This window comes from Adiantum capillus-veneris, chromosome 9, assembly GCF_014529385.1.
Source record: "Adiantum capillus-veneris isolate H3 chromosome 9, ASM1452938v2, whole genome shotgun sequence".
Taxonomy (NCBI): domain Eukaryota; kingdom Viridiplantae; phylum Streptophyta; class Polypodiopsida; order Polypodiales; family Pteridaceae; genus Adiantum; species Adiantum capillus-veneris.
In genome coordinates, this window is record NC_140939.1 from 117,647,208 (window position 1) to 117,674,208 (window position 27,001).

The following is a 27,001-nucleotide window of genomic DNA, read 5'->3' on the forward strand; positions in this document are numbered from 1 at the left end:
TGTCTCCCTTACAAGAAATACCATCATCCTTTCAATGACTTGGGATGTGGATCAAAAGACATGGCAAGATCTTCTACCGATAAAAAAAAGGGTCCTTATATGAGGAATATAATCCCTCTAATGTGAATCGGCCTTCAACAGGTTGCAAAGGAATTTCTAGATTATTATAGAGGAGGATGAAAATGGACCTTTAGGCGACCACTATAGAAAATGATTTTTCACTGCAAAGACAAGAAGCTAAGCAGCTAATAGCACCAAGGGTCTTGGATGCGAGGGATTGCCCTAATTAAGAAAATGATTATGTAGACTCTTGTATCAAGATAAAGGCATTGAAGAGGAGCTTGAAATTGATTGGAATGATGATGAACCAACCTTCTTAAGAGAGGGCCGCAATGACAAAATCTACTTTAGCCAAAGAGAGGAGAGAGTTGTGAGAGCATCAGCAAAGGGCCATGCTTGATTCCATCCCAAATCATCCTTGAGAAGATCCCATGCCAAAAACAAGAGAGCAACATGTGGCTCCAAAACTTCGTGGTGTACGACTCTTTGCGAATGACATGCCATAGTGAAAGAAGGATGCATTTGGTAAGGCAACCATATTTGGCCCATAGTCAAAGCTATCTATACAGGAGCTGGAAAAAAAACTCTTCCCATATACAAGTCGAAAAATAAGCTGGTTAAAGAAGTCTATAAGAAGGGGAGAAATTTGACAACAAAAGCGTCTACAAATTGATGGAGAAATTTGACAATAGGAGCGTCCATATCTCCATGACTATGCACTTGCTTGGATCACACAACTAGACTACGGGGCAAGGCACAACTTCCGTTTCTTATAATTTTTGGGGAGACACGATGCTGACTCTCCACCAAACTTCTATATGGAACTTTTGTATGACGAACACTATATATGATATGTAGATTGTGTCATCTCCCCCTTACATGACAAAAAGTTTAACTACTCTTATGATTTTCCTATAGCTTGACAAAACAATGTTCTCTACCTTGCACACTCGAACGAGACACATACTGAATGATCAGGTCAGTACACTAGGTTAATTTTTGCACTTCTCTAGACTATCATCTATTATACTTAAATAAAGAATTCCTAATCCACAACAACACATCAACATATAGTAGACTATCATCTACTATACATAAATAAATTATTCATAATTCGCAACAACACATCAATAATAAACCACATCAACATATCAATGCTAAATCATATCAACAAATTTCCATGGCAAGGCCAACCAAGCAAGACTAGTTCTATTGCAGCATCCTTGTCATAAGCAACAAGTTTTCTTGTAGAGTCGACAAGCTAGCAACCTTAAGCGTTACACAAAATGTTATTATTGGTATATGTTCCCATTACTAACTTTGTTCATCCCACCTTTATGGTGTAGGGAATGGTCCCTTGTTGAGCATTCACAGGAATCTATGCAACTACATGGCGTACGGCAGGGGCCGAGAGCCGTGCGAGAGTATGGATTCGTGGCGAATCATCAAGGGACCATTTTCGGCTTTCAAATGTTTTTTTTTTTTGGGGGGGGGGGGGGGGGGATTTATGATTGCATGGCCAGTTTCAGGCGTAGGGTACACAATGCAAAGAGCAGATTATCTTGCAATTGCCAATTTGGCAACATGTAACCAGTGACAGCAATCACACAAGCTGCCTACTCTCCCTGGGAGGCTTGTCGTACCTCGGGGGCTACAGGCGGTAGATTCTGGTCAGTCAATAAAGAACAGATAGATTGTGGGGCCCACCGACCTTAGACCTTGAAGGGTTTAGGGTAGGGCTTTGTGAGCTCCTCACCTTATTGTTCACTGTCCTTGGTTTCACCAGCAGCTCTTTTTTTCTTTCGACGCACCAGACGGCCCACAGGGGGAGGCGCTTATCCATTCCAAATATTAGCCATGGAACATGGTCGGGCAAGGGTTGCGTACCAGCGGGCAACTCTTTTTTCTTACTAAATGAGTTCATTCTTTGGATAAGGCCCGTTGGCGATTGGGCATTCATTCGGCTTCGACAGAGCGAGCGAGGCTCCAAAAAAATGCGGGCAAGCCGAAAAGGAAGATAACACGCTTTTGGTCTGCTCTCTAATCCAAGTGAGTGATATTGGTATTACATATGTGAGGGGATGCTTGCTTCAGGTTTCTAGGGGCGTCGGAGCTAAATATCCTGCTTGGACTGTTGATTGATACTTGGCCCCCCCCCCCCCCCCCCCCCCCCACATTAAAAAAAAATTGTAGCCTTGTCAAATACAGATGCTAATAGCAAGAAAACAAAAAGTGGTGACCTTCCTCACAAAGGTTGAGTTTTCTCATTTCAAGCCCTTACTAGAGTGCATCGTTAGCTATGTTTTATCGAATTGAGATCGAACAAAATATTGGAAACTGAGAGAGAGAGAGAGAGAGAGAGAGAGAGAGAGATTTCATGAAAGAGTGTTAGATTTTTTTACCTGAGAGTGTTTGGGATACCGATCGTTATGGTTTAGTCGTGTACCTCCGCATAAATTGGTTACCGATCGTAGTGCTTCAGAAGGGTACCTCGCCAAAAACCACAAGGAGTGTTAAGAGTTTTGTCAAGCTCAATGTTCATGATCATACAAAATGTCAATGTTATTAATTGTTTGTTGTTCCATTTTTATGTTTTGAAAAAAAGAAAACGTGCAAGTCTCCTTGCATGGGGGAGTTTGCACAGTCCTTCCTAATTTTTATAATACGAGGGAACGTGCCATTCCCACGACACTGTGCAATTTTCAGTGTGTTCATTAACTGCATTCTGAGTTTCAAAAATTAGAAAATAATAATGCTTACTCACCGCGCGATTGAATGTCTATCACCAATGGACTTCCTTGTATCAACGATGTTGGGCATCTCTGCACTTAACCCGCTGCAAGAGACGACATCCCTGGGAGGATACCCGTCAAGAAGATTTTGTGCTATTGTGAGAACACCACAATTTGTATACATATCGATCAAACCACCACCAAGCATGAAATCGTACTCCCAACAAACGTTGACTAGCAATCATATCGTGAATTCTAATATCTATGGCTGTGTGCGGCATTGCAGTTGCTGACCCGCATGCATTCTAGATTCCTGTGTAGGCGTAGTTGATTGCATCTGGATAGAGATTCTTCCTGCGATCTGTTTTGCACAACCTATAAATCAATCCATTTCAAGAGGCGACATTCCAGAAACGAAACTCCTCAAGCACTTTTTCTGCCCATATGAGCTTCTTGCATGGAGCTACATGCCTTCATGGATGTGTATGTGATTGCATTTGGAGGGAGGCCCTCGCTTCGCAACATAGTATCATGCCGTTTAATAACATAGTATTTTGCGAACACGCATTGGTGACCTCAGCAACAAATTGTTCGCCATCAGTGGTTGACAGGTTTTCCTTTGACTTATTTATCATGGGTGACGGTTCTCTTGTGAAGTTTTACAAGCGCGTAACCTTTGACATTGAAACAGTCTAGAGCTTCCTTTCTAGGTCCATGCTGAGAGTACTATGTAGTCAACGTGTTCCAATAGAGGACATCTCAAAGAGAATGCCCGCATGGTCTGTTTGTGCTTTTGTAAGGGTACAACTAGAGAGAGTGTCTTTATTGTCAAGATAGCCTTTAAGACCAAAGCATAGATGATTTCATCCGGAGAGATGCCCTCACTTTGCATCAGCTTTTTGTGTATCCTTGACTTCAACCAATGCATCAACAAAAGAATGTGCTGAACGGGCCAGCAAAGGCAATGAGTTTTGGTGATTCGACTACATATCAGACCAACTGATCATCGATTGAAATCTGATATCTTCTGCTTCAGTAGCATTAGTAGAACATACCTCTGCCATGGGTTGATCGCACGAAATATCTGAGCTTTGGGAGTGCTCATCACGTCGGCAAGCATCCGAAGTACTCTCCAGCTTGATGATCTGTGAAATATTACCAGGGTTTGAAAGATCTTCGACGCTCCTTTCTGGTGCTATGGCTGCAACTTGCGAACTGCTTACTTCTGGAACCTGCGAACTGCTTGTGGAGAAGATCGAATTGAACTGCTTGTGGAGAAGATGGAGTTGCTCTTTGGAGCAACGTTGCTTACTGCTAGGAACGTGCGAAGTGTTTGTGGAGAAGATCGAATTGCTCTTGAGAGCAACGCAGAATGCTTTTTCTAATTTATTTGCTTGGTGACGGCGTAGTTTTTTCTATTGTGGCTTTTCAGCGCTGGGCTTTTGACGGCACAGTTTTTTTTAGAGCTTCTAAGCGCTGGAGCCACGTGGAGTTATGACAGGCGAGGGATTCTTGTTGTATCGTGTGCCCCGCCCAAAACCCTGTGTATATAATATAACAGAGCCAGGAATTTTTCCTCCTCACATAAGCCAAAGCCAAACCCTTCACTGCCTTCATGAATTGCAAGTAGCAATCGTTCTTGCAGCTGATCCTTTGAAGAGTACTCTGGAAGGTCAAGCTGATTGAAACATGTATGTGCCGATGGAAGCCTCTCAGGAGGTCCATAAGCCTTGTGAATTTGGAACCTTTGGGGTCCTGAGATGCCTTGCAATGCTTGAAAACCCTCAAGAGGAACCTTTGAAGTGCCAGTTATAAACTGTAGTAGGCGGGCCATGTCCTCCTTGTTAAATTGGTGCACGAACTCCTAGAACCATTGCACAACAGGAGATGCAGCCGTGTAACCAGTATATTCCGTATTTGCCTTGAGGTCTTCCAAGTCTATCTCTGGAAGACCACTAATAAGGAGCTCAAGTTCCTTGTCGTTAAAAATTGAAATAAGCTCCCGAGACACAAGCTCGTTGAATCCCTCCAAGAAGGCATTGATTTGTGGTCGTATCGCAGTCTTTAACATGTGTTCAGCAACTAGGTCGACATACTCATGCTTATTCTCCTTTGTGACCCTAATGTTCCTGCCACCAGGAATAAGTTCATGATCCATAACCTCAATTCTTTCATAGAGAATATGCTTCTCTTCATCTGCATCGATACTAAAGGTGAGGCCAAGTGCATCATTTACAGTGTTCTCAAGAACCCATTTCAAGTTCTTGTAGAAGTCTGGAACTACACCCTCAATATCATGATAAGTCACTTTCACTCCCAATATGTCCTTATAGAGAAAGATCGAGTAAAATACACATCAAGAAGCTGCCCGTCAAACAGAGACTTGGCAATCACACGGCCTACAAACTTGAAGTAGGAAAGATGCTCCGTCTTATACACAGAATTGGGACAATTGCTCTGGACAAAAGCTGGTACCACTCTCTTATTAGCCCACCAGCATCAATGCCTTCCTCTCCTTGAAATTGTACAGTCAAACGGCCCTTGAGTTCATCAGGTATTCTCATTCTCAACTGATTATATGAATCTTCTAATACATAAGCTCGTTGGACTGATATCCTTAGAGGAGAATAGTGTTGTTGCTCGTGTTGCTGCCTGATTCGAGATTTGAAATATGCTCTCTTGTTGTCAAAATCTATAAGCCTAGGGGTTTTCAAAAGAAGAGACTTTTCTAGCAACCCAAGATTCTGTCTCACAAATGCATTTAATAGCCGCCTGTGCTGCCTGTCAGCAAAACGGACGAATGTGAGTCCCTTCTCGTCAGACTTTCGTAGCTGCATAGATCTAGACTCGGTTAGAGAAGCAAAGCTTGTTGTCTCCTTGATCTCACAAGCAGTTGCATTGCCAAGCTCTTGTAAACCTAGAGAAGCAGGGGCTCTCCTCAACTTGTCACATAGCTGCTCCCACCATGGAGGCTGTGCTGAATTGGACAGAGTCTGCCTCGCCAAGAGCTTGAAGTTCATTAACAACAGCCCCACAAAGGTTTTTAGCAAAAACGCGCAAGCGAAGCCGCGTTTTTAGCTTTTGAGCGAGTGCGCAAGCGTTTTCTTAGAGTTGCGCTAGAGCCACGTGGGTTGTTGAGGGGCCAAGGACAAGAAAATGGCCACTTCGCTAAGGAAGTAAAGACACAATTGTTGCCTTGTCGAGTACAGATGCTAATATCAAGTGCTTCTGTGTTACCTACCATCAATTGCATGTTATCAAGTGCTTTTGTGTTACCTACCATCAATTGCATGTGAGCCAATAACAAGATTTTAAAAAGTGGTGACCATCCTCACAAAGATTGATGTTATTTCATTTCAAGCCCTTAAAGACGCAATGAATCAACACACAGCATTTTGGTATACCTATTCTAAACTCATGTTAGAATTTGTTCACTTTTTTCATGTTCGTATTGCTTGCTACACCTTAGCTCAACGAGTCAAGTGTGAGACCATTACACACAGCCTCTCAAGAGTTCAATACCTGGACTTGCCTTGAAAACCACCTGCTCAGAGACCATTACTGAGGCTAACTCAGTGCAAATTTTTGCTAGTAGGTCGAAATATACTCAGCTGACACAAAGGTGACCTTGGTGAACATATAAAAAGAAAAAAAGGTTTTTGATTGTAATTGTTGTAATGTGTTTCTCTTCTTGCTGGGAAGGTTGCAAATGTTAAGGACACAATGTAATAAATGGTCGTTTCGCAACACTGTTCTTAAGAAATTCTATCAGGAGTAAGATACAGCACCCAGGCTGCTTGCCCACTTTATCGATCACTCACTACCAAAGCTACATGGGGTCTACCAACCCTCTTAAGCCTTTTTGCTTACCAAACATTGATTTAAGTCATAGAATGTTACAGTTGAGAGTATGTAAAATGATACATACGTTTTGCCCACAAATAAGTGACATGAAGGAGAAAGGGAGACTACCCAACCGGTGTATATAGCATATGCTTCAATTATTCAGAAAAGCAGCTCAACCCTTTTTGTGTGGGTGATCGAACATGCAATTATTGCCTAATGTTCACAACAAGCTTTTGGCTTTTGCCTCCCCTCTCCCCCCTTTTAGGACACTTTTTAAGTGGGCATCAAAACACAAATGTTAATGAAAGAATGCCAAGGCTCCAGCTCCCGCTTTCCAGCAGTTTGTCAATGCTTGTGCAGTGATGATATCAACTGTCGCATTTGCTTCTCTGGAGCTGTGGATTCAAAAATGAAAAAGGCAAAAGTTAGCTCTCTCTCTCTCTCTCTCTCTCTCTCTCTCTCTCTCTCTCCACACTGACACATAATGTGCTTGCCTTACACACACAAACACACACATTCGCTATTGCTCATGTACACTCAAAAGTGACACACACACACACCCCACCTACATATGAATGCATGGCCACAAAAATACTCCAACCCAAAAAAATTACCATGGTTGCCAGTGAAAAGCTCAAATTGGGCCGTCGCCTGCCGAATGAACATCTCCAGGCCACCCACAACAGCAGCCCCACATTCGGCTGCTTCCCGCAGCAGCTTTGTCGTTGCAGGGTTGTAGATGGCATCAAAAACAAGGCTGTAGTGCTTCAAAGCTTTCTGCACAACCACCTTTTACTAACAACGCATGCACACACACCGGTACTCTCTCTCTCTCTCTCACACACACACCCCAGCACACACCTTCTTTATAGGACTTCTATCCACATTTGGGTGCATGCCAACAGGACATGCATTAGCAAGTATCATTCCTGACTCTGGGCAAAAGTCATCCAACATGTCCAGCCTCAAAGCTTTTCCACCAACTGCATTTGCAAGCTCCTCCGCTCTTTCTTCAATACAAAAGCAGCAAGATTGATGTCACTTTTGGCACAATCCTGACCAATAACGAGAATTCCAGTTAATGCTTTACCCACCATAGAAGTAGTCTGTAACAACTACACGAGCTCCTCTTTGCTTCGCTCCAAAAGCGATAGCTTTTCCTGCTCCACCAGACCCGATCAAGACAAAGAGCTTATCCTGAAGGACATTTGTCTTCGTATTTTGTTGCTCTGAAATCAAAAGTATGTATTACGGTAAGCACATAAAAGCCATGTCTTGAATGTCTGCAAAGCTCTGATGCCCTCTACAAGGGGCAGATTATATTTTAGAGGAAAAATCCCATGTTACATGGTGACATTGGACTGTCTCCATAGGACACAAACACACAAAGATCTTCAAAAACTACACAGGTTTTTCTATCAGGTTTATGCTGAGGAGTTCTTGGTACAAACCTGCCAAACCATCTTCGATTGCTGAAATAGCTGCCTCACAGTCGGTATTATATCCAATCAGCTTTCCATCGCACTTTCTTCTTACAATGGTATTCACAGCCCCAATAGCCTGCAGCAAGATATACTAGCCAATGAGAAACTTGTCGATATGCGAAAACACAAACATCCACACATGCTTATGGTACTTCTATAGAAAGTTTTGCAGAAAAATATTTTGAAATTAACCACATTTGAAAGAAAACAGCCTTTTATAAACAGAGCAAGTGATAATATGCAATTTACCCAAAGGGCAGATTCACTAAATACTGACCAATGACCTTAGATCTTTATGTTTGTTGATTCAAAGCCATTTATGCCTTCACATTACCTGAGAGCTAACATCAACTTCATCACAAAACTTCAGCGCATCTGCTTTGTATGGAATTCCAATACTGCAGGTAAAATGAAACCTTTAAAGCTTAAAATCTTTGTACACAAACCACTCAAGTCAAACTCGCACCAGGGCAGACACTTTGAAAAGTAAACTACGGAGAGCAATTAACTACATCCATGTTTAAACTTTCCTTGATGCACATACTTTCACATGCTTGGGATGCAGTCCCACCATTATAGATGCCCAAAAGTCAAGCACTCTGGATACATCAACCTGACTGACACCCATCAGCGCTCTAAAATTGGCCTCAAGGAGCAAACATACTTTCACATGCTTGTGATGCATAGCCACCACTCAAGTATGAACAAAAACAATCCAATTGAATGAAAAGATGCTTGGGGTCGAAACAACTCACCTGAAGCCAGAGAAGTTGAACCCATTGTAGACCTTGAAAAATTCGGACAAGTCATCCACGAGAAAAGGTACATAAATTCCATTGTAGTTGACTTCAGCAAATGCTGCATTGTGTATGATTGGCCCTATACTGTGACTGACTGGGCAAGATATAAGCCCAAAGACTTTCGTGTTTTCATTGACATGAAATGTCTGAAAAACCTTCGTCAACCTTGAAAGTGTTGGCTGACTGGGAAACAACTCTTGACAGGAATCCAGTGAGCCCATTGTTAGAAAGCCTCCGTATTTTGGAGAAAGTAACTGAGATATTTGGCCCCTTTCACCAGTTGCCAAAAGAATAGAGGGGATCTACAGATGATTAACAGAAAAATATTAATTACAACACAAATTACAAAGGTCAGAAATATGTTCTTTACGGACTGTTAATCTTGCCATGATAGTGCTTAAGTTAAAATCTAAGACGTGTATGTGGGAAAGTAAAATCAAAAGAAAATCATTCTCATGCGGCTGTCTGCTTGTTTCAAGTGACCATGCGCAGTAAGCTTACATTAGACAGAGAGTGCAGGCGAAACATTGGAGCGACATCTGTAATCTTTTCTGCAGCTGACACAAATTTTATGACATCTGCGCCCATATTCTGCATTTTTGCTGCCAAGTCTCCAAGCTCCTCTGCTGTGAGGCTCTTATTACAGCTGTGATAGGACACCATAATCTTGCAAATCCTCTTTTTCAAGTTGGCAAGGAAGTTTGGCGCCACCTGCAAAGAATGCACCGATGACAGCTATATATCATTTCGCTCCCGCACCGTCTGGAAACTGAATTCTTGCAAGCAACAGAAGGTAGAAGATGTCCGTGCAAACCGAAAAAAAGAACATGTATCTTGTACATTAAATTGCCAAAAGAGAAATGCTCAAAAAGTCATTGGGAGACCGCAAACGGGTTTTTGGAGACTAAATCAAACCTGCATTTACAGAACCCCTCTAGCAGCCTCTAACAAATCTGACCCGAAAATCTACATCCTATCTGCCCTTTAACAAATTTCGGAGTGCTGTAAAGTTACTGCTAGGGTTAATTATGCGAATTTATTACAAGCTCTAAAACATTTTCATCTTGAAGCGACAAACCTTCTGAGTTCACAGTGAACACCTTCATCCCGTTCCTTGATCACACGAGGTAGCTTCACATAATATGGGTTTCCAGTTCAAATGTATTCAGCTGAAGCATGAACTGGGCCCTCTCTGTCTCGCTCTTTCTCTTTCTTTTTCTCTCAATTTCCCAGGTGTAATATTGGGTGAGTGCCCCTGCTTGAGGGCACGCTAGCGCGCGCGCACACACACATACACACAATGTTGCCTCCTATCTGAGGAGCATTGTGCAAGAACAGGCAGGAGAAGCCGGCAATGTCACTGAGGGAGAAAGAAGAAGAGGAAAAAGAGTAACGCCGGGGGTGTGTGGTTTTGGTGGGGGGTCGGGGGGGGTTTTGCTTTGAAGGTGAGTAGCAGGCTCCTACCTCAAATTCTACATCAACATAACGAGCGCCCAGCTCAGCAGCCAGCCACAGCGCCTGTAGCCGTTGATGCTCATCGCCGTCGTAGAGCCCTCCAGCCCAGCGTGGCCTGCAGACAACAATAAAATCATATCCATTGCCTCAGATGCGTGTGCCCCTTTTTGGAAAAGTTGGGAAAACCGACAAAAGTAGAGTTGTCACTCTTTGAAGAAAGGGCAATGGACACCAGCATACCGAGACTCATCGCAGCGGCAAGTTGCGACATCGCAAGGCAAAATGCAGAACGCCATAGCCAAATGCTGGAGAGAGAGAGAGAGAGAGAGAGAGAGAGAGAGAGAGAGAACCTGAAGGAGACCATGGCCGGCAGCGGGGAGAGACGGAGGAGGGAGGGCAAGTCATGCGAGGCGTTAAAGGGCGCAAGAATGGTGTCCAAGCGGAGCTCCACCATGTCAGCCCCCTGCTCCACTGCTGCCTGCATTGCCCCCCTCATCTCCGCCATAGCCACGCCTCCTATCGAAGCGCACAACCCACCTGGCATTTCCATTTCCATGCCCATGCCCATGCCCATCTCTCTCTCTCTCTCTCTCTCTCTCTCTCTCTCTACATGCAGCAGGAGAACGTAGCCCAATGTGACCCAAAAACTCCACCATCCAGATCGCTCTTTATGCTCATCTCGCTGCGAATAAGTCTTACCTTTTTTATTAAAGTCCATGAGAGCTTTCAAATAAAATTCATGTGTTGAATGGTTAACATGCGGCGTACGTTAGGACACCCCAATCGTAAATGGGGCTCTAACAAAAGGGTCTACCTCAACATGCAACTTACGCAACTTTTGCACACATGGTACCTCCCCCCCTTTGCTTACCATTCTCATGCCCTGCCCTCTCCTTATGTTCACAAGAGTCCCGGGCGCATGCAAAGATTTAATTGTATGATTATGATTATTATTACAGCCCTCCCACCTAATCAGCCAATTATGTTAGGTGAGTCTCTCCTAATATAATCACTTCTTGTTTTGGCAAGACCTGCCAAAACTAAGCTAGAAACTAAGAAATAAGCAGTAACCTCACCTTCTTGCACTCTTGCTATTGCAAACTCGCACACATATCTTCAAGATTTAGCGTTAACAATAGGATTAGACACCCATCTTCTTGGCAATGAACCCCTCATGCGACACAAAATGCATGGATATTTTTGTCTTTGGCAAGGTGGAACCCTATTTTTGGAAGGGCATTGTAAAAAATTGTATGTCCCCATCGGTTCTCCTTTTAGTGATTTCTAAAATCAACTCTAAAGTTGGGAGCGGGTAAGGATATCAAGATGTTGTTGTCTCCAAAGATATAGTATTTGCCACCAATTCTAGGAAAGTTTTCTATAATATGCTTTGCACTAGATTGAGCTCGAATGACATTAGGAAAGAAAAAAAATAGCTTCATACGTGAGGAATGGTGAGCTTTGGTGTAAGGTTTCCCTCACAATCCCTTTTTTTTTTTTGCAAAACTCACAATCGTGAGTGGATTATCTTAATAACCCAAAAGAATTACAATTACTAGTCATGCTCGTATCCAGCCATGACATCTTCCAACAGCCATCATTACATCGATTGAAAAGGGGGCCACCCCACGACAAAGGTATAACACTTGGATGGCAAGGAGCAGACACTTACCCATGTGATTCAGATATTACGGTAGACACAACCACCTTGTTCCAGTCTTCAGAGTTCCTCATTTCCCATTGGCTATAATCGCTTCCTTACTTTCTTGAATGATCTCTGTGAACCTAGTTGTTTCTAGGACGTTCTCGAATAGTCGGACAGTTCCTGGTCTTCCTGACGTGTTTGAAGTAACAAAACCTGACAATTTGAGTACTGATTAGCAATGGTTGGCTCTCGAAAACCTTCCCACCCATGAAGTGATCGTTCTTGAAGAACCCAATCTTCCATTTCTTTTGAATCCACTTGCATATCTTTCCGGCCAGGCCACAGATTACCGGCCATTCCTTAGAAAGGTAGGGGAGGTTCTCACTTGCTAATCTGCATTGCGGGCATCTATCTGGACCAACACCTCTAGAGCAAGGACCTTTACCCGAGTCGGCAAGGCTCCCCATAGTACCTTCTAATGAAGACCTCATTCCAAGCAGCCGTTGAGGGCACCAGATGTTCTTTACATCCATGAGGATGCTGTATACATCCTTGGTGTGTGTTTTTTGAAAGTGTCTACCTATGGGCCACCACCATTCTTTCCATTCAAACCCAGACTTGCAGGTCGGAAGGTAGCAATTGTCAAGTCATCCTTAGACTCTGTTTACCAACAATCTTTCAGTCCCATTGAGATGGAACTGGGAGGCAAGTTGGTTCGACCCTTTCTAGTCACTGCTATTGTAGTCCCAGAACTGGCTCAGGCTTTGGAATCCTTTGTTGTTCATCTTTATGGCCACCTCCCTCCAAGTAGGGTTCAACAAGACGCTTCCCGCCTTAGAAATCCAAGGGGACCAGTGAGACATCAAGTTGTGAAAGTACCTAGTTACCTCTCCCCATTACAAGGCCTCCGCTACTTTGTTGCACTTTCGAACTAGCTCGCCCGTTAAGCCCCCAAGTTTTAGGTTAGTCCACCAAGGGGCAAGCAGCGTGTCGTGCAACTTCAGCCCTTTCCATTGGCCCCCTTCCGAGCACAGTTTGGCATTGTCCATCATGGCCTTTGTCATAGTAGCCCAGGCTTGGTCTTGTTTTCTGATTGTAACCACAAACTTGGCACATTGGGCCTCTACGTGAGTACTAGGGTTGAGTATTCCGATATTGCCTTGCTCTATCGGTCTGACTATGGCCTCCCCGCTTGCAAAGGAATCTCATTTGGCTATCTAGGGTTGCCTCACAATCCTATTGCAATGAATTGAAGTGTCAACATTCAACTTCTAAACTGGTAAACACTCAAAGTAATGTTCCAAAGTCTATATGTGGATCTTTGAACCTGAGTTTTAAATGTGCAAGAGGAGAAGATTTATTAGCAAGATGCTAAGTGAGTAAGCGTTTAGAAAAACCCTTGTTAGTTCCATAAGCTGATGACCTACAATCAACATATTGTACCTTTCTCGTTTTTCTTTTAGTGCGATCAGAGTGTTTTAACCAAAAATAATAATGTGCACTATAGTGTGCAATTAGCATCCACATATAGGTCTTGAGAATAATCTCTAAACACATTTAAGATAACCAAGCCTTGATGCATCTTTCGTGAGATCAATGTCCTATTATGAGAATCTCATCACCTTATCAATCAACTTAGCTTTGAATATTTTAAGTCCTCATAATTCATGAGCTCAGTTACATAATACAATATTCAAACTATAGCACTAATGATAATACATGGAATAGAGACTTTGACGCCATCACATCGGGGTCAAGCATTCCTTCCTAATCCAATTTAAGTAGGGATGCTCCCCATGAAAATATTTCAAAGAACATATTTCATACATTGGAAGCATTCGAAGCAAACATATTCCCTTTTAATCAATGCATCTTCGAACGAAAATCCCTCTTCTCTTCCAATTATGAAGATTTCACCTTGCTGCCCTTGAGACTTTTAAAGATACTCCATTTATTGGAATCTTTCAAGATTCTCCTTTGGCTATGTGCCGACAATGCATCAAAACATTGTCATCCAATCGCTCTTGGTTGAATTCACAACCTTCAATATCACACCCCAATCGTCACCTTGAGCCAGCAAGCCAAGCGTAGTTGTGTGCTTGCATTCCCAACACTCCACAAAAAATATAGAATCAATGCTCTTTGCCCTGACCATCGCGCGACACATGGGGTGCCCTCGTCAGCTGCCACGTCTCATCCCCAGCTAGCCGCTAGGTTGAAGTCTTTTTCTATTTAGCCTTTGAGATTGGCCACGTGTCCCCCCCCCCCCCCAAAATCTTTTCGTGTGCCCCTCCTTGTCCTTTACCCTTCCAACCCAAGCCAAAGTAGTGTTGTTTTCCTTTTGCAGATGGCATCTCTGTTAATCTGTTGATTCTTGCTAATTAACTGGTTCCAAAATTGTGACCACGCCACCTTACGTCAGTTCTCAATAAGAGAGATGTAATGCACGTGCTTAATGAAAGACAATTTTTTGATCTAAATTTGTATGTGCTTGTTTATCCATCACGAATTTGAGCTTTTATGTAAGGAAGTTTGTATTTGTTTTTGTGTGTGTGTGTGTGTGTGTGTGTGTGTGTGTGTGTGTGTGTGAGAGAGAGAGAGAGAGAGAGAGAGAGAGAACATGACTCTAAAATCAATTGAAAATAAAAACATGAGGGTAATGGTGCCATTATTAAGCACATAATAAATGTGTATGCTTTGCCATGACACATTTTCAAGAGTGAAGGCTCAAGAAAGTTCATAAGAGAGCTTAGGTTTAGCATTGTTAAGCAAACACGGTGGCCCAAGTGGGTTTGTTCAAGAGCTAAGTGAAGGAGTACGAGCGGAAGTGCGACGCGAGAGAGAGTGCGAGAAGAAGAGCACGACGATATGGTGAACTCGCTCTACTGTAATGTATAGAGCATAGTGAGTTCTTATTAGGTTTTTACAAAAGAATATGTGTACATACCTGGCGGCCCGCCCACTTACCTGGGCGACCACATTGGGCTTTATACCCCAACAACCTTCCACTTAAAGTCCAATGTGATACTTTAAGTGTGAGAGAAGCTACTATACAAGCTAATATACAAGAGATGTAGAGAAGTGATGTACTACCCTACACCTAATTGCTTGCGAAAATGCGCAAAGCTCTCTGAGGAGTCCTTTTGTAAGTAGATCAGCAGGATTTTCTGTGGTGTGAACTTTGACAAGCTGAAGTCGCTTATCCTCAAGCATTTCCTTGATGAAATGATACTTCACATCCACATGCTTTGTCTTTGAGTGATAAACTGGATTGCGAGCCAATTGTATAGCACTTTGACTATCACAATATAACACATGCATCTCTTCTTTGATTCCCAAATCTGTTACTAGTCGATTAAGCCAAATTGATTCTTTGCATGCCTCTGATGCTGCAACATATTCAGCCTCTGTAGTATACTGAGTAACACAATCTTGTAATCTAGAACGCCATGATACTACTCCACCAGCCAATGTAAAGACACACCCTGACGTAGACCTTCGGTTGTCTAAGTCACCTGCATAATCTGAGTCTGTAAAACCCTTTACACTTAGCTCCTGACTCCCATAGCATATACGCATACTCTTTGTAGCTTTCAAGTATCTCAATATTCCTTTCACTGCCTCCCAATGTTTCTTGCATGGGTTTGACATGTATCGACTTACTACTCCCACTACAAATGCAATGTCTGGGCGAGTAGCAATCATTGCATACATCAAACTACCCACTGCAGACGCATATGGAATCTTATCCATTTCAGCCTGTTCTTCCTCAGACACAGGACAATCTTGTTTGCTAAGTTTCACATATGGTGGCAATGGAACACTCAGTGCCTTTCCCTTCTCCATATTGAAACGTTGCAAAACCTTGTCAATATACTCTGTTTGAGATAACCAAATCAACTTCTTTGATCTGTCTCTCTCAATGCGCATACCAAGTATATGACTTGCCTCACCCATGTCTTTCATGTCAAACGATTTTTCCATCTTTGACTTCAAAGCTGAAATTTCTTCCAAGTGCTTGCCAGCAATCAACATGTCATCCACATACAAAATAAGGATCAACCAACTACCATCCTTAGCCTTCTTTGTATATAGACAGTGATCGAACTCACTACGTTTGTAGCCTTGAGAAAGCATAAACTTGTGGAATTTATGGTACCATGCCCTCGGTGATTGTTTTAAGCCATAAAGACTCTTTAACAACTGGCATACCCAATCTTCCTTGCCTTTCTCAACAAACCCTTCTGGTTGCTGCATGTAAATTTCCACATCTAAATCACCATGCAAGAATGCTGTCTTGACATCCATTTGGTGCAACACCAAATCTAATATGGCAACCAATGCAAGAAAGCATCTCAATGTAGTCATCTTGACCATCGGAGAGAAGACTTCATCAAAGTCAATGCCTTGTTCTTGCTTAAAGCCCTTGGCAACAAGCCTTGCTTTGTACTTTGGCTGACTATCATGAGCGGTGATCTTATACCCGTAAACCCATTTACAAGGTAGAGCCTTTTTGCCCTGTGGTAATTTAACTAGCTTCCATGGTTTTTATGCAGAGATGTCATCTCTGACTGCACGGCCAATTGCCAATTCCCGGAGTCCTTCATTTGCACTGCTTCCTTGTAACATGAAGGCTCATTGCAATCAGTCAACATGACATAGTTCATAGATGGAACAAACCGATCAGGAGGTCGCGTGATACGTCCAGATCTACGCAAAATAGGTGGCTCAGGCTCAGCCACAACCTGTGGTTCCAATCTATCCTGTCCTTTCTCCTCTTGAGCCCTGACATTTTGTCTTGCACGTGCAGATCCATCTTCTTGGAAGACAACTCTTCTAATCTCCTCAACCCTCTCTGGTTTAGAATGATATTTGGATTCATTACAGTGAACATCATTGTTGTGGATAACCTTTCTAGATTCGGGATCCCAAAGTCTGTACCCCATCTCACCAGAATTACCATAGCCTAGAAAGATGCACTTTCTACTCTTTGGCTCAAGTTTGTTCCTAAATTCCTTTGGAACATGAGTATATGTCTCACAGCCAAAGACTCTAAGATTCTTGTATGAGGGCATTTTGCCTGACCATACCATCTCTGCCACTGAATCCTTTTGCAAAACCTTGCTAGGAGATCTATTTATAAGATGAACAGTTGTTGATACAGCTTCATCCCAAAACCCATTTGGCAGTTGTGCATTAGACAACATACTTCTGACCTTCTCTTGTATGGTCCTATTCATCCTCTCAGCAACACCATTTTGAGGAGGATTGTAAGGAGCAGTAAGTTCACGTTTTATACCTTTTGACTCACAAAAGTCCTAAAAGGCCTTTGAAACATACTCTCCACCATTGTCAGTGCGTAAGCATTTAAGCTTCTTGCCACTCTGATTCTCGACAAGTGTCACAAACGTTTTGAAAACACTAAACGCTTCATCCTTGTGCTTGAGAAAGTAAACCTATACTTTCCTCGAGTAATCATCTATAAATGTCATAAAGTAAGAAGCTCCCCCTAGAGATAGGTTAGGCATAGGTCCACACAAATCACTATGAACAAGTGCCAACTGTGTATCTCTTCTACTGCTTCTATGCTTATGTGGCTGCTGTGTTTGCTTACCATACAGACAATGTTCACATAATTCAAAATCATTAAATGAAAAGCCAGGCAAATAACCAGAACGAGAAAAGATTTCCATTCCCTTCTTGGACATATGTCCTAACCGGCTATGCCACAAAGAAACGTTCGACTGCTCGGTTACATTGATTACATTTTTAGAGACATCTGATACATAAATCATGTAAAGTCCTCCAGACTTTACTCCATGTGCTACTGTCATCGAACCCTTGGATATCTTCCACATGTTTTGTCCAAAAGTGGTGACGTAGCCAGCATCATCAAGTAAACCTGTGTTGATCAAGCTGTTAGGCTGTTCCTTTGCCTTTGTCCATTGTCTTTCTGTTGGTTTCTTCAGTAAGCAGACTGCCTTCTACACCTGCTATGGTCAAACCATATGGAGGTGCAGAATTACTCAAAGCTGTGCGAAAAGTGTCCCAACTTTTCGGCAATGTATCAACAGGAACATAGCTCTAACAGGTTCATCAAACTTGACACCTTGAGCTGACAACTGACTCTAGATGGTGTTGAATTCCTTCAGATGATTGGACATAGGGGTCCCTTCTTTCATCTTCAAGTCAACAAGCTTCTTAAGCCAGTATACCTGTGAAGCTGCACTCTGCTTCTCATAAAGATCACTCAGCTTTAACCATGCTTGATAAGCTGACATCTCATCTGCTACATTGAAGTAAACGCTTTCTGCCAAAGTCAGCATAATGGTAGAAAGTGCCAATTCATCCATTTCGCTCCATTCATCTTCGTCCATATCTTGTGGTTTTATCCCCTTGAGCTTTATAGGTTTTATCTGCTTCTTTTGTACCAACACATGCCAAATCTGCTTCTTCCACAATGGGAAATTGGTTCCATCTAGCTTCTTGATATTGTAAAGAGCAGTGTCCTGTGATCCAGCCATAGCTACGCTTCACAGTAGTTTACTTTCTTGGGAAAAATTCGGTAGAGTTTCTCCTGTAAATTGATCTCTGAACCAATATCAACCTGTCAAATGAACCAATAAAGCTTCAGATTCTTTAGAAATTTTGGCAGAGTCTCCCTTGTAAAATGGTTCTGGTGTACTCAAAAACAGACCAAAAACAGCTCAAAAAACCACTGCCTCTCTAACACTGTAAGCTGTGGGTAAACCTATCATGCACCTGTACTGTCTCTCACTGTCCTGTCACTGTCCTGTAAGCAAAGACTGCGACAATGCCTCAACGGCAGTAAAGCAAAGATGCAATCCCAACTGTCTAACTCACAGTCAATACATCCTAGTTGCCTATCTAAGGGTGCTCGAGGGATCGCTCCAAGACCTATATCACCGAAAGGATCTCAACATTCGAGAATCCCCCAGCTCAATAAAACCTCACGCGACCCTCAACAAAGGCTGCAGTAAATCTGACAGTACATAGACTTCCCACAAAGTCATACATCCACAAATTTCCCACTGTATACTGTAACCGCTGCGGCGGTTGTTTGCTGTGTGACTCACAGCTAGCAAACCCTCAACAGACATACATCATCTCTGACAATACATCCCATGTGGAAGTACCTGCAATGTCAGAATGAAATGTGGAATATCAAGCAGCAAACACAAGCTACCTGATGAATTGGTGGATGTCGCCTACAGTCTGTGTGTAGGTGTGCCCGTGTCGTATGTGACACGCCTCCAAGAACTGTAAGCCGTCCTTCGTTGTGTAGACAGCCACAAATCAGCACTCTAGGAGTGCCGATATCCTCAGCACCTGCAGTCGTAGGCCGAAACCCCAAATTTGCAGAGTCGGATCTGCACCCACCGAGACCACGTAGTCGAAAATGGCCTGCGCAGAACTTTGTCGAAGCCGAACGGTGGCCGAGATGACCTCAAAATGAAAATCTGAGGACACCGAGTCCTTCGGGCGCACCCATAGGATTTGGGGCCGTGTCTTCGCCTGTCGAATCTCACTCCAATCTGAGCAGGTGACTCTGGCTCCTTGCAAATGCTGCCCCGAGCCTCGATCTGAGCTCTGATACCAGTTGAAGAAGTACAAGCGGAAGTGCGACGCGAGAGAGAGTGCGAGAAGAAGAGCACGACGATATGGTGAACTCGCTCTACTGTAATGTGTAGAGCATAGTGAGTTCTTATTAGGTTTTTACAAAAGAATATGTGTACATACCTGGCGGCCCGCCCACTTACTTGGGCGACCACATTGGGCTTTATACCCCAACACTAAGGATGAGCATTGTGAGGCACGCTTGGTGGCTCTTGTGCCAATGTTGTAACTAGCAACACACTTGGTGTTTCTTCCATTGTTGTCCCAAATGTTCATTTCTTGGTTCTTCTTCCAATGTTAGTATACGCACCAATTGGACTCAAGCGGGTTCATTGAAGAGGTGGAGATGAGCATTGTCACTTGCATGGGATAATTGTTATAAGTGTCATGTGCATGAGATGGTTGTCAATTTGATCTACTTGCACCAAAAGGAGGATTGTATCAATCAAATATTGAATCATGCTAGGGTGAACTACGAGGATGAACTAATCATGTCATATGCTCCAACTTTGACTTCTTTGTTTGCTTAAATATTAATAGTCCCTTTATTGATAGGGAAGCAATTACCCTCAGTTTTGCAAAAAGAAGAATTTGTGTGGAGCCTAGGCAGATGTCCAAAAGAATACATGTCGAATCAAGTAAAGTGCTTAGAGGGAACTTCCCCTTGTTATCACTATTACTAATTTTAGACATTTTATCAATTTTGCCTATGTTTTATTTATTCTCAAAAACCATCCAAAAGGAGCAATGTAAATAGAACTCTCATTTACCTTCTATTCTTAGAGTTTAAGTGAAAAGTAACTACTTCTATTTTGGGTGCATGCACGAAGAGAAAGAGAATCCCAAAATCGTATATTTGCATGCACTGTACTTTTCTAGTAGGAATCATCTTCTCGACTCTTCATGAGAGGAAGATGAGTACTCCAAAAGCATGCTAATTAAAAGACCTGGTGTTTTGCCCCCCTTCCAAAGACAATAGAGCCATCTAAATTTCCATCAGAGCAAAGCTGCAAAAGATACACACTTTTGCCCTCTTTATGCTAATCTTTCTCTTAATCATGGCATACACTCTCTTGATACCGAGTATGGTGTCTTGTGTTTTGATTCTTGCTCATGTTGTTCTCTTTGTGTGTGGTGATTATTCAAGTTAATTATTTTGTTAAATTTATTTTAATTTAATGAATCAAAGTTGTGCTGAAAGTGTTGAAAATTTTTTAGGAAGCCAACACCCTCTTAAGCGAGTCCACCGTTGGAGGCTGCTTGTCCACATTAGCAGCGCCCCCCCCCCCCCAAGCCACATGCCATATCTTGCCACTTAGAAGCCTCACAGGCTCTTGTGTCACTTTTGCCCCCTGCTTGGCCCACGTCCTGCCCTCGCACCACCTGAGTCTCCCCCCCTCCCCCCCCCCCCCCCCCCCCCCCCCCCCCCCAACACACACACACACCACCTCCATGACTGTCTCCTCAATGACTGTCGCACACACCCATTCCCACCTTTCCTCTTCAATCCTCCAAATGCAGCTTCATAGATTCTCCTCAAACAAATTGGCCCAAAATCGTGACACCCTACAAAGAGTAAAGAAAGAATCAAGAACTTAAGATTTATTTATTTATTTCCCACCTTTCCTCTTCAATCCTCCAATGCACCTTCACAGATTCTCCTCAAACAAAATGGCCCAAAATTGTGACACCCTTATGAAGAGTAAAGAAAGAATCAAGAACTTAAGATTTATTTTTATTTTTTTCACATTGATGAGTGAATTATATTAACATGACCAAAAAATTACAAATTCTAGCCATGCTCGTGCCGAGCCATGATGTCTCCCAGCAACCATAGATATATCGGCTGACAAGGGAGCCACCCTAGGACACTGGAAAGGACCCTAGAAAGAAACTTGGTTGAACATGAAGCAAATCTCAACCTGAGCAAGGACCCATATACTAACCAATCAATACGACACCAATCGCCCTATTCCATTCATCAGAGTTCATCCGTTTCCCCATGGGGATAATTGCTTTTGTGCTTTCGTGTATAATCTCTATGAACCTAGCTATTTCAAGGGCGCTCTCAAAGACCCAACAAATTCTAGCCTTCCACACCTGTTTGAAGTAGCAAAATCTAATCATTTGTGTGCTGATAAGTAGCACTTGGATCTTGAACACATTCTGACCCAGAAAGAGATCGCTTTTGAAGAACTCTATTGTCCAAGTCTTTTGAATCCATTTGCAAATCTTCCTTGCTAGGCCACAAATCACCCGACACTCCTTAAATAAGTCAGGGAGGTACTCCCTAGCCGTTTTGCAATGCAAGCATCTATCTGAGCCAATGCCATTGGCTAGAACGTTCACCCTAGTAGATAAGGCTCCCCAAAGGACCTTCCATAGAAAAATCTTCATCCTAAGCGGCCATTTTGGGCACCAGATGTTCTTCATGATTGTCACCCATATTTATTTCGGCCATTGCTTGCCCCACTGCTTGTTTAAGGGGAAGAACCAATTCAACGAGACCATAAGGGTGTTGTACACGTCCTTGGTTTGCGATTTAAGAAAATGTATGTTTGTGGGCCACTGCCATGATTTCCACTCGAATCAAGATTTGCAGGTAGCCAACCAATATCTTCCTAGCCATTCCAAAGCTCTATTGGCCACTAGTCCTTCAGTCCCACTCAGATGGAATTGGAAGTCCAGTTGGTCTGTTCCTTTCCATCTTCTGCATAGATTATTTATCCTTTTGTTAATATGCTTGCTACGTGACAATGCTTAGGCTATTATGATACTTAAAGAAAAAAGATACAAATTTTTAAAATTAGACAATGAATTTTTTTTATTTTTTATTTTTGTCAAACTCATTATTGTGAGTGGATATATTAAATTCTCCATAAAGAAATGTACAAAGTAACCTCAAGCTCGTGTCGAGCCTTGAGGAATCACGCGATACATCGAGAAGCTACATAGCCTCACACAGAGGCGAGCCATTACCCATGATCCCTTACACATCATTTGTGAGGTCCCCAACCCCGCAAAGATTGGGGCAACTTGATAGATGATCTTCCTTGATTCTCCTTTTCTGTTGGGGACACCCTACTCCGTTTCCACAAAGTAGAGATACGAGCAACAGAAGAGAGGAAGTCCTCTATCCATCATTTACGTGGTTATAAGGGTCATACACCACAAGCCAGGTCGATAAATTTAGGATTCTAATGAAAGTTGTTTCCTAACATAAAGATGAAATCCCATTGACATATTTAGAATCCATAAACAATGCCTTTTTCCCCACATTTAAAGAGGCACGGCCACCATCCATAAACCACAAATATGATATGAGACTTAATCTAAACTAACTAGTAATCTTGTGAAAAGTACCCGACTAATTGGGTCCATAGCTTTCAGGGACACGTAGATTTGGGACGTATCGACTCTTGACACAATGAGTCTCTAATTTCACTTCTCTCAATAAGAGGGAGTGGAGAGTTTCTCGACTAATCGAGACCACCCATCCTTGACTGGCAACCTGAGCCAACCCCCACTTTCCACCCCGCACTCACACTTTTTAGCTTGTTTTCTAATTACTACCACATTGTTTTACATATACAAATATTATTCTTTTCTTAATTTCAGGCACAGGTTCTTTCATCCAGCCCTTCAAACATCACCAAATCATTTCTTTCTCAAACATGGTCTAATGAAGACAATCCTATAATTCAACAAAAATGAATCTTTCAATTATTCTTAAGAGTTGCTGCTAACCGCGGACTTTCTCTGTCTAACCAACAGGGCCTTTACAAAGGATTTACTTATTCGCTAACCGCGAAATGCACATACTTTCCCTAAACCGCAATGGAATATCCTGCTAACCGCAAGGCATCCTGCTAACCGCAAGGTATCTTGCTAACTGCAAGAAACAAAAAGAGAGCTGATAACCTCAGTTTACTCTCCGTTAATCACGAGTTCCATCTGGAAACAAGATATTCTTTCAGTAATTGTTTTCTTTAAGTGATTTCTCAACATGATTAATTAACTCTAATTTCAAACAGAGACAGCTTATCAAACAGTAACCATAAATCAAACAATTCTTTCTTTACTCTATGAAATCGTATGCTTGTTTTTTGTGATATAATCACGTTTCTTTGACAGTTTAAGAAAATTCCTAGGCTTGACTTATCGGTCATCGTGTATAATGATGCAGAATTATAAATTCATCTTACCAGATTAGCAACACGTTTGACTACCTCTCGTGGTTGAGATTGGACGGCTTTGACTTCTCCCGCAACCAATACCTCCACTTGAGCAACGTTTGGGGTAGTTGATGCCTTCCTCTGCACCTTTCTTGGAGGTGGAGTGCCATGAGCGTCCTCCAGCTTCGAGTCACTCGTTTCGAAGCCATCGTATCGTGAAAGAGAAAGGAAAAAGTGAGAAAGAGAACTCAAGAATTTGAGGGCACACGATGATGGTAGAGAAAGAAGTTGGAGATGGAGATAGCTTAGAGGTTGAGGGAGAGAAGGTAACTTCGATATCAAGGCAAGAGAGCTTCCGCTTCTGAGAGTGTGTGTCTGTGTGTCTTCAAAGTGAAGGGAGAGGGGTCTTTATATAGGCTCTCAAGGCCAGCTAAGAATAGAGAGAAGCAAAGAGAGATAAGTTCGCGTACGTTCGTGGCTCTTTTTTTAGGACACGGATTTTGATGCGCGACTTCAAACCTCTTAGAAGAAGTTTGGCTTCCAAGAAAAGAGTTCTGAACTAAGCTTCTCCTCTTTTTTTTAAAAAGACTCTTTCTTTCCTAAAAGTACTTCTCCTACTCTTTCTCTTCTAAAATTATTCCTCCTTTCCTAAAATTGCTCCTTCTTTCTCAAGGGTCAACCTTATCTCTAGATAGAGTCTTGAGGCTTAAGTTTCCTATCCACCTTATTGTTTTCAAGTGAATAAGGTTCATAATTTAATTTTCTAAAGTTCGATTTTTGATCCGATCATTTCATTAGAATGCTCTTTGACTTAATAAAATGCAAACCTCAAATATTTGCAAAGTAAATGAAATACTTTTATTGAAAAATGTTGGGTACATTACATCATTAGCGATTCACGGTCATGACGACAAGACTTACCCTATTCCACTCGTCCGAGTTCTTCCCTTTACCAATGGCAATAATCACTTCCTTGCTTTCTTGGTTAATCTCTGTGAAGATGCTTAGAGGACATTTTCAAAAACCTGACGATTCTTGGACTTTCAAACTTACTAGAAGTAGTAGAATCTAACAATTTGTGTACAGATTAGAAGCACTTGGCTTTTCATCACCTTCCTACCTAAGAATAAATCGTTCTTGAAAAACCTTATATTCCAGGTCTTTTGAATCCATTTGCAATTCTTTCCTTCTAGGCCAGTAAAATTGATGGGCACTCCTTGAATAAGTAAGGGAGGTCCTCACTTGTCGTTTTGCACCCCAACTACTAGGGATTTAATATTTACGTAACTACCTAAAATTCTGTGTGATCACAAGGTTTTATTGACATATTTGCATAATCACCCGTTAACATGATCACAAACAAGCAGGTTGAGAGCAACCTGGAAATCCACAAAAAGCTTGCCGGGCTTTTACATTTTCCCTACAGGTCTGCCGGGAAAACCCTAAAGCTCGACGGTCCTGCAACTAAATATATAGAGGGCCCTGATCGGGTCCGCTGGGTGTTATTTATTGAGCTACTAAGAGAGAGAGAGAGAGAGAGAGAGAGAGAGAGAGAGAGAGAGAGAGAGAGAGAGAGAGAGAGAGATGATCGCCTTCGCTAGTACATCGAGAGGAGAGAGGGGGTCGTGTGGGAGCGTGCTCTACGTCGCAGTGCATGGTAGCAGCGGAGTACCTAACCACACAACCCAGGTGTGTATGTTGTGAGTGTGTGTATATGCGCGTGCGCGTTGCGTGATAGTGTGCCTTTTGTCGTGTTGCATGTCAGTCATAAGGTACCTTACCACACAATGTGAGTGTGTGCATAAGCTATTCTACGGAATAGTGCTTATCAAGGGGGCATCACCTCAGTTACGCGAGGAATATAGTGTCCTTGTGGTAAGTATTGGCTTGCTGTTTGGGTACTACGTCAGTAACGCGACGATATTAGTATCCTTAGGGTGAGTCAACTTGCCTTCCCCTTGCCAAAAAAACATATGGGCATCGGACGGTAACGCGGCTATATGATGCTTCTATGCAAACCATTATTGCTCTTTAGATTCATGCGGGAATCCTTGCAAAACTAAATGCTATAGTTTCACTAAAAGTCACACTATGCTATTTCTCTATGTCTACAAATAGCTAATATACTTTCAATTTAAAAAGGTATATATATGCACACATTTTGTATGTAGAGACGTTCATTTTAATCTTTTTAAAGAGCAAGACGATCTATCCAATTTATGAGTGGTTTGTTAAAATCGCACCAAGTTTCCAATGTTTTTTCATGAAATTATACATTATTAATGTTTTAATGAGCTAAAATGAGATTGGCAATATGTACATTACGATACACATGTCTTTTATTGTAACAATGTTTTTTGAAGTGCTAACGTGCTAAATATAAACCCATGTCTTATGGTCTATCAATATTTTGAAATGTTTTGGGTTTTTAACCTGTACTGTTTGATTTGGATGGTTTTCCTAGGAGTTTCTTGTTTTTATTGCACTTTGCAGGATTAAACATAGAATTCTTAAGTGAAAATGGTTATCAATCTGAATTAATATAATCTTGGACAATTTTTTGAAGTCTTTAAGTTACTGTTATGGTTTGTCTGACTAGTCTGAGAGGGCAACGTGTAAAATATGAACTCATGTCTTATGGTTTATCACAATATGTTGCAATTTTTTTGGTTTTTAACCTATATTGTTCGATCTCGATGATTTTCTTAAGAGTTATTTTTATAATGCATTTTTACGTGATTAAACATAGCATTTTAAAGTGAAAATGGTTATCAATTTGTATTAATCTAATCGTGTATAAGTTTTTGAAGTCTTCAAGTCATGGTTATGGTTTGTCTGAACTAGTGTGAGAGTGTGAGAGTGTTGGGCACCCATGAAACTGTATTTGATATGTTGTTTTTTGTTGTCCATTGCAAAAATGACGCCAGAGCAAAAGAAAATTATTATGTGTGCCATTAAAAAAGAATGTATTTTGGCAATATCTTCATGTGTATGGTCGCATATAACAAATTAATGAAAGTAACGTCTTCATTAAAGATCCCACTAGACATCTAGGAGAACACAAAGTGCCGATTGCAAGCCAAAGGCCAGTATGAGTTGTTGATTCCTAAATAAATAAGAGAATTTGACCCCCACCACAAGATTAGGACAATGATGGGCAATATGA

General features: G+C 42.1%; 1 protein-coding gene and 1 pseudogene across 1 annotated transcript; both read right to left on the reverse strand.

The window, feature by feature from the left end:
• Positions 1–4,656: 4,656 nt before the first annotated feature.
• On the reverse strand, positions 4,657–5,812 carry LOC147451058 (E3 ubiquitin-protein ligase UPL1 pseudogene; annotated as a pseudogene).
• Positions 5,813–6,651: 839 nt separating this feature from the next.
• On the reverse strand, positions 6,652–11,042 carry LOC147451059 (bifunctional 3-dehydroquinate dehydratase/shikimate dehydrogenase, chloroplastic-like). The gene is made up of 10 exons (XM_086520011.1): positions 10,728–11,042; positions 10,387–10,492; positions 9,424–9,633; positions 8,878–9,224; positions 8,457–8,520; positions 8,090–8,198; positions 7,733–7,867; positions 7,500–7,648; positions 7,253–7,415; positions 6,652–7,033 (listed from the first exon to the last, which is right to left on the reverse strand). Exons 1-10 carry the CDS (start codon positions 10,949–10,951, stop codon positions 6,984–6,986), a joined length of 1,557 nt encoding a protein of 518 aa, XP_086376137.1. The 5' UTR covers positions 10,952–11,042; the 3' UTR covers positions 6,652–6,983.
• Between the last annotated feature and the right edge of the window lie 15,959 nt (positions 11,043–27,001).

Coding starts and splice junctions, on each gene's coding strand:
- LOC147451059 (XM_086520011.1), bottom strand. CDS start 10,951: ATGGGCATGGGCATGGGCATGGAAATGGAAATGCCAGGTGGGTTGTGC. Junction 10,493..10,727: donor CCGGCCATGGTCTCCTTCAG/GTTCTCTCTCTC, acceptor TGTTGTCTGCAG/GCCACGCTGGGCTGGAGGGC. Junction 7,649..7,732: donor TGTTACAGACTACTTCTATG/GTGGGTAAAGCA, acceptor TTTGTATTGAAG/AAAGAGCGGAGGAGCTTGCA.